This window comes from Eulemur rufifrons, chromosome 17 (assembly GCF_041146395.1).
Source record: "Eulemur rufifrons isolate Redbay chromosome 17, OSU_ERuf_1, whole genome shotgun sequence".
Classification (NCBI taxonomy): Eukaryota; Metazoa; Chordata; class Mammalia; order Primates; family Lemuridae; genus Eulemur; species Eulemur rufifrons.
This window is the reverse complement of record NC_090999.1, coordinates 21,409,186-21,421,266: the sequence shown is the minus strand read 5'-3', so window position 1 is coordinate 21,421,266 and position 12,081 is coordinate 21,409,186. Positions and strand designations below refer to the sequence as shown.

The following is a 12,081-nucleotide window of genomic DNA, read 5'->3' as shown; positions in this document are numbered from 1 at the left end:
AGAAACCAGGCCAATCCAAACCCTCAATTAGGATCTGTCTGATAGTTTCCTCATGCTTAGATTTAGATTATGTATTTTTTGGCAGAAAAACTACAAAAATGGCTTCCTTCTCAGTGCACCCAGAGGCACTCAAAGTCGATGTGTCTCATAATTGGTGATAACTTTGATCTCTTGATTAGTATGGAATTTGTCAGATTTCTCCACTGGATTTTTTTTCAGTCATTAATGAGTAAACTGTGAATAAATATTAATAGTTTGAGAATATATAATGTCCTGCTCCCCAATATATTTTTACCCCATGGTTTTTATCATCATTGATTATTCTTGCCTGAATCAACTATTACTATGAAGTTTTCAAAACAGTGATTTTGTAACTCCTCTATTCCTTCTATGTTTATTAGTATCATGGCAGATTCATGGCTTTTTTCCCTCAGTTGTTATCCATAACTGTCATTATTCATGGGAAGACTTTTTTTAAAGCCTGACATATGCTGAAATATATGATATTTTTTTAAAGTAATAAGAAAATTTATAGAGTTTCTTTTTTAAAGGTAAGAATATTTTAAACTTAGAATGGTAATTTTGTGCACTAAAATAATATTTAGCATAAATAATGTTTAGATAAGTGAAGCAATTTGTCTTAATAAATATTTCTATATAGGATTCAGCATAATATTTTAACATAACAGATAAATCATAATCACACAATGGCCTTTATGTAATACCTTATAGTAGGCTTCACAGGAAATAAAATATGTACACATACACGTGCACAGGCATATACACTTATACACACACACCCCCCTCTGCAAAGTAAAGAATATATATATTTTTTAAATGAGCCAGGGAAAATACCAGCTTAAACAGTGGTTGCTATTTTTCTCGATACTAGACTTTCAATATTTATAATTGTTTTTCTGAGCAGGAGAAAAATGGACTTCTCTTACTTTCTTCCTCTTAACATAAGCTAGAAGCTGCTATCCTAGCAGGTCCAAATCTCAGCCTGACTAGACCTGGAAGGTTTGAATATCCCAGTTGGGCAGCCACTGCTCCAGATGTTATGAGAAACAGAGAAAAGAAAATCCTTGTGGTATTTCTCTTGGAACAACAAGAAAACTAGGGAAGCACATACATTTAGTATCAAAATGTATTGTTGGCATGAAATACTGGGATAAGTGGTACAAAAATACATTAAACATAAAATGGAATCTTGACCAAAGGGAAAATATGGTATGATATTACAACTAAGAACATCATGTTTACCTAGGAAGAAACGTGAAATCCAGTCAAACAAACACTGAAATTTCGTTTTGCTGGACACAGCTCCAGCACTCTTGCAGAAGACCATTTTACCGTGGCTAGAAACATGAACCAACCTGCATATTCAATGGGATCACAGACCACCAGTCCACCAGGACTATTTTGCTTTACACTGAAATGCCATCTTGATGTTTGATTGTATTGGCAAAAATAGACATGTGTTTTTGGGCTGAAATGAACTGAACCTCTGAACAAATCATGACCCATGTTATGCTGGAGAGGATTTTGAAGTCAGACATGCCTTGACTCCAATGACTGCAGACCACTGAAAACTTAATTTTCTCTAATGCTGCTGAGGGATGTGTCAGGTCAGCCACAGCTCACTGGACTGCATCTCCAAGTGAAAGGGGGGACGTGGGTGGCAGAATCCAAGTGGGGACTCTGGAGGGAGCTGAGAACTGCTCTAGTTGTATCCATGAGGAAAAATGCTGTTAAAAGTGATCCAAAGAGAACCCTGGGGACAGCAATAACAAAGTAAAGCAGATCCTAAAAGAAGTGTCAGGATCACAGAATACAAGGGAGAAACATGGGAGGTGACAAGTAAGAAAAAAATGGAAAAAGGTGGAAATAGGATTTGGTTTTATATGAATGATAGTTATTAAAAGTTTTTTATGCAAGACATTTCTGAGAATGCATATAGATAAAACAATGTGGAAAAGAAGGTTGGGGAGTAGCCTTTGAGTCAGTCTAACGGTGATCTTTGTCCAAGCACTGTCGTTCACATCACATACCCAGCCAAGACAGGGAGCCACAGCTCGATAGCACTTACTTGTACTGGGGAGGACCAGTACGAAAAATGAACATCACTAAGAGCCTAAAAAGGATGCTATCAAGAAATCTCAGATGTGGCACATGGGGGACCTACAAGATCTCTTGGCATAGACTTGTTAATCTTAAAATGGTGTACAGGTACATCATGCACAGCAGCCTGGGAACATTTAGGATGTAATAAATACTACAAATAATACAAAAGGAGTGACCATAGGATGGGCATGAGTAAGCACTAATATTTTTAATGTGCATTTTGAGTTTTTAAAAGGTTATATTTTGTTAAATACAAGGTGATCACAGTGTTAGAGATAAGCTAATTTAAAAAGGATTTTTTTACACTGAATACTCAAAACAACAAAAAATCATGCTCAAGGTGGGTTGAGTTGAACTTAAAGTGTCCTATGGTTAGCTTGAAAAAATTTAAAGCAACTGTACAAGCATAGAACAGATATAACCAAAAAATAGCAAAGGCCAGCAATGTAGGCATTATGATTATCTGCAAGTTCAGTATGGGATCAACAGTGTGATACTGATGCTAAGAAAAAATTAGTGGGCTTGTAGGCCTAAATAACAGAAATATTCTGCTCAGGTCCAGAATGGCTCAGACAGAGGAGAGGGCCACTTTTTAAACTGGGTCTCATCTTTTATTTGTCTAACAATAGTAACGTCTTCACACCCTAACAAAATGATTCTTAACATTTTTGGGGTCATGAATGACTGAGAACTCGATACAAGCTGTTAACTCCATCCACAAATGCACATACATCCCCAAATTTGTGTAATTCATAATGTCCCTGCAAGGTCCATGGACTTTGGGTTAAGAACTCCTTCAGGTTAGGTTTTAAGTTTCTTGAGTAGAGATACATTCTAATTCATCTGTGTAGTCCTGGCATATTGACATTGCCTGGTACCCAGTGGAAGCTCATAAATTTAAGTCATAAATTTGATATAGGACAAGAGTTGATGATCTGAATCACATGGCTGGAGGGGGACAGGGAAGGACAGGCTCTCTGTTCCACTGTCTTGATGCTTGCTTTGAAACCTCCACACCCATCCCAGTTTACCCCTGGGACTCCTCGGTGTGCTGCCTCTTGTTCACTTCCAGGTTCACAAGAGCTGGTGGTACCTTTGGCTAAGCTGCTAACATTATTAGACTTGAAGAATCTTCCCTCTTCCCTACCATATGAAACTTGTAAGTAGGAAAATGTCATTTAATAGTTCATTGTCAAGAAGACTAAGAAGACTATACGAATGTCTTCACAACCAAAAAACACAATGAGCCGCAATGATTTGGTATGTCCTACTGCAGTGATTTGGTATGTCCTGTTGGTTCAAGATCACACATAGTTCCTTTCTCTGCCATGGAGCTGTCCATATTAGATAAACCAAGAAAGGACTCCCCCTTTCAGACTGTGTCTTTAGCAGAACAGGCAAAACCAGTTTTGGAAAATGTGAACGTAAGTAAATGTCATGGCTGGGAGAATTTCAATATGTATTTTTGCTGTTTAGGTAGATTTGAGAACACTTGTCTGAGTAGTTAATGGAAAAGATCCTAGCATGAATTTAAAAATTTAGTCTCGAGGACTTGGTTCATCAGATAGAAATACACGATCCTCCACCATTTTGAACAAACTTAACCATAAGTTCTCCATCATAATTGTTTTTGAAATGCTGGGCTTTATTTTCCCCAACTTTGATGGAAGCAAAAACCATAAAGTAACATTTGCAAATAAGCAATTGGTTTGAAAAGCCAGACTTCATCTTATTTTCATCTATTTAAATTGTGTGAGATAGTCATTTGATAGGATAAATGGGTATTTTTTTTACCCAACAGTCAAATGAACATTTAAGAAGGAAAAGTTCCTCCTCAAATCAGAAGACATTTTTCCTTTAAGAGTATCTGAAAAATTTTGCACTCTAGAAATTGTATATAAATGCAAAAAAGTCATTGGTTTAAGTGAATTAAGTGTATTAACAAAGTTTAAATTAAATTCTAACTAGTCATCTTTCCAACTATTTAAAAAAATTTATTTTTATACTCTCAATCTTGATACATTCTCAAATCCTTAATCAAAGAAACTTTAAAATTCACTGAATCTGCTTTAAAAAATTAATTACTTAGCATTAAACTTAAAGATGAGAGAATTTCCAACATGTGGGTAAACAAAAGATTGTGGTACAAAAAGCTTGTTTTTCTGGAAAGTGAAAGAGTCATACAGATCGTCTGGCCCAAGACTCTCAGATTCTCTTGATGTAGAAAGACAAAGAGGATAAATATCGTACAGGAGATCAAACAGTCAGTAGTGGTTACTTAGAACTCAGCATTTCTATCTACCTTCCACCAGACCAAATTTCAGATTTACCAAAAATAACATTGATAAAACACTGACAAAATTTTCTCATAAAATTTTCTAAGTGTGTGAGGACCCAGTCCAGATCAACGATTCATTTTGCACATGTACCGGCCACAGGCTGACTGCCCATTCCAAGCTGGGTGAACCCTCTCACTGAAGAGTGGTGTCATCCTAGGAATGTATATCATTGCGGCTGGACAAATAGCCATGTCATCTCTCCATACTCAGAACAGAATGAAATACTTCACCTTTGGATTAGGGTGCCGGCCGATGACAAGACGAACAGGTCCTGGGGGGCATTTGCTCAAGATGGCGTGGACTTTGCTTAAAGCAGCATGGCGAACGTTGACAGAGTTCACTTCTAGGATTTGATCTCCGCGGCTAGGGAGGGCAACATAACCCACACTCTGTGTTAGCAGGCAGCCTTTTAAGAGCTAAAAAGGCTTTGTTTCTGGGAAAAGTTTATAATATGAAGTCTTTTCTGAATACTTTAAAGAAGTGCATGACATCCTTTCATCTTCACATACATGTAAAAAAGCAACACATTCCTATAAACATGTTAGATTTTAAATTGGCAAAGGCCGTTATGCATATCTCCTGGCATTTTTAGAAGTAGTAAAGTTAAATAAAATTGATAATTAGGACAAAAAATGGCAGACAGTATGAGCCCATTTCTTGAGCACATACTGTATGCCAGGCACCACACAAAGCAATCTGTATAACAATGCTCTGAAAAGCTATACTTATTCCCATTATGCAGATAAGGCCACAGGCTCAGGGAGGTCACTCAGATGTCACACACTGTCGAGCTAACTCAGGTCTGTCTGACGCTGGATCATCACGAGATGGCCCCTCGACCACCACCAGTTTCTTTCTTCCTACCATCTTGAAATGATTATTGTAATATAATTTAAGGAGGAAATATCTGAAGCTCAAAGGTTACCCAAGAATTTGTAAAAACATTTCAAATTTGAACAAATGAGAAATTGGGGACAAGTTGCCCATTTTTACTTAAAATTATAGAGAGAGAACTCCGTAGGAGAGAACAAAGACTCTTTATATGGGGTTTGAAGAATGCTCATTTGGCAGGCTCCAGACATATGGAACCATTCAAGAAAGAAACATCATCTTGGGATGTCATTAAAGGACTTTTTTCTTTGGGTCTAAAAGTATATTTTCTTTAATGTACTTTGGATGATTTGCTAAATTTTTTTTCTTATGGAAATTCACTCTGATGATTAACTGAAAACGTAATATAAGCTATTAACAGGGCCCAAAAATGGCAACCTCAATGAATGCCATTTTGACAATTCTTCAACCACTAAAGGACTTGGAAGCTTACAGGGCAGAAAGGTGATACTGTTTGGACAGAGTGCTTTGTGTGATACGTGTACATCCTTGTGACATTTAGGTGGGCACCGACCCACTACAATCATTAAATATATAGCAGAACACGTAGACATCTCCTTATAAACAGAACACCCATGCTACAACTCGACTATCCAGATTAAAAAACCAGATACTCAGTGATTTCAGACAATAGGTACCTAGACATCACTGTTCAAAAAGGAATAAAAGCAACAGAAAAGGTTCAAGAGATAATATTTAATGAAGGCCTCCCACTCAAGGGCACAATTTCAGGGCTCTCTTGCATCCAGTGATTCTGAACCATTCCAAGTGATTCCAATATTTCATGTGAATTTTACATTAATGAATATAAAAGGAAAGAAAATACTGAGATAATCATAGATCTCTATATACAGTTGCATTTTGACAAGTTTCTGAAATTGAACTTCTGAGTCCAGATAGGACAAAATAGGTGGGGAAGCCAAGGCCCAGAGTTCTCTCATTCAACCAAATTGCATCGATTAGCTTTTTATTTCTGGAGATGCTATTCATTGTAGTCTTGGCTATATTACTGGAAATAATTCAAAGGTTTAGCATCCTTCAAAGGAATGTAACAGAGCAGATATCTTATGCACGTGTTTTCTCTCGTTCATGAACACACCAGAACCCTCTACTGCCAGGTACACAACGGACCTCAGGTTGCTCTCCATCTTGGCCACGGATCCCGGGGCCAGGCTGTGAATGTAGATGCCTGGAGGACTGTTTTCTAGGGCCAAGCAGCAGGCTCCAATGCCCAATCCAACTCTCGGCTCTGTCAGAGGCATCATTCAAAGAAAACAAAAACAAAAATTATACAGTAATCAGAAAAAAAGCATAACCGATTTGAAACTAGATTTTTATTCAGGCCAATAATGATTTATTTCTGATTCAGACTCAGAATATAAATCCTGCTTTCATTTGCCAACATTGCCATTTCTGTTAACGAAATGAGTACATGGCTAAACCAGGAACTAACTGTGGCCTGTGGCGTGTCCACTGGCCCACTCTGCTTAGTCCACAGAACCTCTTCAATCTGTCTGTGGAAATAGACAAGGTATAAATACTGTTTTTATTCTGGATACACAACTTTAAGCTTTCTTTTGCCTCTCTTTTTAGCAACTAATCTCTTGGCTATTTAATTTTTTTGTCATATTTCTACAGTAGGTAGAGAAGAAAAGGAAACAAAGATGAAAAGCAGTAAGATTTGGTGATCACCCATGACTTCTAGTTACTGGTATTAACTGTATTCTTAACTGTAATCTTTAGTTCTTTAAAATTAGCCCTGACTTAAGCTCATCAGTGATCTTTTTTAACATGAGTCTCTGACGCAGGGTGATTCATCTGGGGAGAGCTTAGACAGCTCTGTGCTTTTGGTAACTTCCCCTCATTTTAACTTAAGTATAATAACTAAAGTAACTAAAATCTCTATGTTTGGTCCCATTGTTCACGTAGAGCACACCACCCTGTTGATAGTAGATTGTTTGAAAGGAACAAATCATAGAAAAATGAGAAAAAATTAACCTAAGAATAGGTTCCAAATTGTTATTCAAGAGAATGCAACCTAAGTGGGGAGCAGCTGGCATCACCTTTGTTGAGTGTTACTTCCATGACAATCCTGTCTTTGGGCCCCGGGGCCTTCCGACCCAGGGATGAAGAACTGCTTTCCTCGGAGCCACCCACTGAGGCCCCTCTGCCGGTGTTGAAGTTCGGGGAGCCGGATCTGCTCATGTGTGTGGGTGTCGAGCAGGGCGTGAGGCTGGGGCTCAGCAACTTTGTGCGTACCGTTAAGACAAACAATCCACTCCGGATTTGCTGAGAAAACAAAGAGGAAGGTAAGCTGGAATTTTCAGACGGTCTTTCTGTCAAAGGGTAAAAAAAGGCTCACCAAAACCAAACCCCATGAAAATAGAGGAAAGAAAACAAGGAGGCTAAAGGAGATCAATAAGAATGCTGTTACCTTAAAGGTATGAATGGCTTCTTGAAACGTCAAGCCCTTTATTGGTATTCCATTCACATCTAGGATTTCATCCCCTAGTGATCAAATATGAGAATTACATTAACTTTTAATTTCCTGGACTCTAACTGCTCAGTCTTAGAAGGGGATACCATATGGTCCCTGATTTACCACTCTACGAAATGACTTTTATTGTCCCAATCCACTTTCATTTACTTAGCTCCCAGGAATGTCACACTATGGGACAATTAATGACAATGCATATTTTTTTTGCAGTGCTTCTGTACTTCCATCTTCAATTAAAACAACTATGGGAAGCATCAAAATCTTATTCTTGCCAAGTTTGACAGTATATGTCCCACGTTTAGAGACCAAACTGCAAAAACCGAGTTCCAAGGCATTCCTCATCGTCATTGTTTAAAAACTTAAACCCACTGGCAATGAAGCATGAACACACAACATTTGAAAAGCCACTCCTGTGTTTGCAGAAAGACAAGCTCCCTAAGCCCAGAGAATCATCCTGGTGTATGGAAAATGGTTTTAATGATGAAGACAAAAAACTTGCTGAGGTATTACTGAGAAATGACAGCCCCACCTCCAGAAACAGTCTAGATGCCTGGTCTTATGCCTAGTCTAGATGTGCTTCCAGGTTCTCTGTCATTAAGCTGCCAAGTCACTGTAGGCCTCTATCTCAGAAATTACTGCAGGGTAATGTCAAATTGCAAGGCATGTGTATGCACATACTCACGTGCCTCCCTCTTCCCCCACCCACTATCTTATCATCTTCAATCCTAGGAAGGTATAGCCAGGTCATTTTCAAGCTGTTGATAGCGTCTGCTGGGAATATAAGAGAACTTGGACATCCTGTTGACTTAGAGCTCGTTTCTGGTTAGCACTCTCAGGACAAGGGCTGTTTTTGGGAATAACAGTTCATCAAAGACACTACAAGGATGCCCCAGAGAGAAGAACAGATGAACTCTGCACAGCACTGCAGTACAGAAGAGGGACTTTGTACACCCATAAGAAAGTGCAAAGCAGCATAAGAACACACGTTTTCACCTCTCAGAGACAGCCAACCCCAGGAGCACACTGGGTATGTGGCTAAAGGAATACTGTAGGTAAGTTACAAAAATGAGGAGTACCCCATGCATTTGTTATGTGGCTTCTCTTTAATGCAATTACAGAAGTTATAAAATAAGAGAAGTAATCTCTGTTTAAAAATCACCATAACCCATTACTCATTCAGGTGAGGAGGTTTATGTTTTTGGGTTATTTCCACATGGGAAAAGGAGGAAACACTAAAATGATTGCTCATGCTCTTAAAATGTATACAGGATTTTCTTTTAAAGACATATCACTCAACAGGTTGAAAATCCATTCCAATGACTTACATTTCTTATAAATGAACACATATGAAAAAACAGCATGTAGGAGAATCAAGTGCTATTAACCTTTCTTAACTATTGATTTTTTCCCCCCTCATTTTGCTCCATTTTACCAACCTTGCAGGATGACTTTCAATCAAGTGAACACATGGCACATCCATTACAAAAATGCTCTGCTAGAATTTTATATTGTTCTGAAACTTGACACAAACACCACCTGGGAGTGAACCCTTCCTCTAAGAGAAAAATAAATATTCCACCATGCAAGCATTAAGCCTGGGCACATCTTATCATTAGCATACAGGATTCTATGGTTGCTCTGCCTAAGAAAAAGGAGACTCCAATTTGCTCTTCTCAGTTTCAAAGAAAATCAAACTAGTATAACACAGCAGCACCTACAGTTTGGGTCAACCGAACTGAATAGTCACAGCATTTTTGAAGGTAACTAGAAATATTCTAATTTAATTATTTCATGAAGGAGGTGTATTAATAAGGGAGGGGGAAAAATCAGGATTCATGCTTTGGTGAATGCTTTTTAAAATATGTTCAGAACTTGGTAATTTTACTTTATAAAAATATAATTCTAATCCAGATAAATATTATATAATAAATATACAGATATGCAAATATATCCTTAAGAAGGTTCTCTCTGTATTAAAGCAGCTACTGTGTCTGTACATAAAAGAAACTTTGGCCTATTCAAGTTTTATTTTCTCAAATATCATATGTTCAAGAAGGAAGAAAGAGTTCCGAGTCACCAATCTTGTATTTAAACAGGCAGCAATAGTAAGGTGGGAAGCAAACTGAACTTGAGATCAGAAAGCTGGGTTTAAATTTCGCTTCTTCTATTTACTAAGGGTGGGACAAGTTTCTAGCCATTTAACACATTTCTGAGTGTTACTTTTCTCATTTGTAACACAGTCAGTCCAAAGTGCCTACTTGACAGGTCTGTAATGCAGTTAATGAAATAATATAAATATGTGGAAATGTTTTGTAAATGTTTAAAGCACTAAAAAATATAAGATGTATTTAAACATTTAAAACATTTTATTTGCAAGGGAGAACTTGGCCCCTCAATATTGCTTTAATATGGGTTCAAAAGCACTTGTCATGTATATTTACATGAGGTAGGTGCTATGGAGACTATTATAAAGATGTTCATTTAGGAACCAAACTATGTGGTGGTTAATTTCAACTGTAAGATATTAAATACCTACTAGTGATGAGGGCTTCTACGCCAGCCTTGAGACAAGAATGGACTGCAAACTCTCAAGAACTTTCAAGGCCAGGAACATGAGCAAGGACCAAGTGGACAAGATAGACACTTAAAAACATCAATGAAAATGCTAAGCCACTTTCTACTTATTACGTCATTTAATCCTCAGAACGACTGTTCAAGGTAGGTATTACTATTCCAAGTTTACAACTGAGGAAAGCTATATTGTGTGTCCACGGTCCTGATGTGTAAGTGTTGGGTTCAGCCTAGGTCTACTGGACGCCCAAGCCCATGGCCCTAGCTGCTGTGTCATTTGCTTCACATCTTGTAAAAGGGCAGATTCTCATGGAATCAAAGCTCACTGTCACTGAGGATATCCAAGAGGCTTTCTCCTACCTTCTTTAAGTCTTCCATCCTCTGCAGCTGATCCGTTTGGGAAAATGGTCTTGACAAAAATTCCCATCTGTCCCCGAATGCAGTCTCGACCTCCAGCAATGCTAAAGCCAAGGCCCTACATCCAAAGCAGATGGGAGTCCAGGCTGACATGCAGTGTTTAACTGAGGGCATCCTTCCCAGCAGAGTATTTAACTGAAGTGTCCTTCCCAACCAGGCTTGCGGTTAAACTAATCAAGCAGCTGTCAATTCAACTCCGCATTCTTTTCTCAGACCCATTTCCCATCTCAGACCTGTTTGTGTTATACTAGCCACGCAGTACATTAAAGGGAGAAAGTTTTAGGTTGAAACATATTAAATTCCCAATATTTGACAATCTTGACCTCCAAGAATAGGATTTCTTCATACAGATTGACTACATAGCTCATGAGAGTCATTTCCTACTATTTAGTAGCAACATTTATTTTCTTTTGTTTCAGTCTTTCCATTTTGTATAACATCAAAACGGACATTTTGATATTTGACATTTGTATAATATCAAGTTATTCATATCCTTCCCTTTATAATAATGGCAATGCCATGAAATTCATTCAAAAGGATAACAGAGTATTCCCTGAAGCTGCAGGGTCTGCTTTTCTTTCCATAGACATAAGAGGTGGTGGTCATTCATTCCGCCCTCCATTCTGCCCCAGCAGCCAGGCGCTGGTGACTCCGCAAGTCAGAAGAGCAAAGAGGATGTGACTATCTCACACTCTGAGGCCTACAGGAAAGAATGCCAGGGAATCCACTCGAACCCATACAGAGGCCACTCAATCTCTCTTTCTCTTTATACCTGTTACTTTCTATTTCACGTAAAAACAAAAAATAACAAAAGTAAAAATTTTTTGATTTAAAAAAGTACGTGCTAATGTTCTCCTGGAGGACAGAGCGCTCCGTAGAAAAGAGCTCACCTTGCCTTTTTCTTTGTACAGCCCGATGATAGAGATAACGGATGGCCGGATGAGTCTCCAAGGAGATTCCACCTGAGTAGTGCTTAAGGAGCGGGTAGATTTCTTCACAATGTGGTATTCCTAAAAGTCAGCACACGCAACATCAGAGATGTTCTCGTTTACTCTGTTGTGGTCTATGGCATACAAATATACTCAGACTTTGAAAATCTCAGTTGTCTTTTGAGTTAGAGACAACCATTTCCCCTGGTCCGTTGGCTTAAAGGAAGGTTATTATGAATAATATTGGAGGAATAGTCCCCCCTCCGGCTGTGCCCTCTTCCCCCACACAAAGAACTGCCTGGAGACCACAAGC

The 12,081-nt window shown here is 38.3% G+C and overlaps 1 protein-coding gene across 1 annotated transcript in view; it reads right to left on the bottom strand.

The window, feature by feature from the left end:
* The window catches only part of PDZD2 (PDZ domain containing 2), a 230,326-nt gene that overhangs the window by 26,816 nt on the left and 191,429 nt on the right, over positions 1-12,081 (bottom strand). Inside the window, exons 8-13 of the mRNA XM_069492397.1 lie at positions 11,730-11,849; positions 10,783-10,897; positions 7,789-7,862; positions 7,418-7,643; positions 6,486-6,603; positions 4,694-4,826 (exon numbers count right to left, since the gene is read on the bottom strand). Coding sequence (XP_069348498.1) covers positions 4,694-4,826; positions 6,486-6,603; positions 7,418-7,643; positions 7,789-7,862; positions 10,783-10,897; positions 11,730-11,849 — 786 coding nt within the window. The remainder of the gene's footprint in view (positions 1-4,693; positions 4,827-6,485; positions 6,604-7,417; positions 7,644-7,788; positions 7,863-10,782; positions 10,898-11,729; positions 11,850-12,081) is intronic.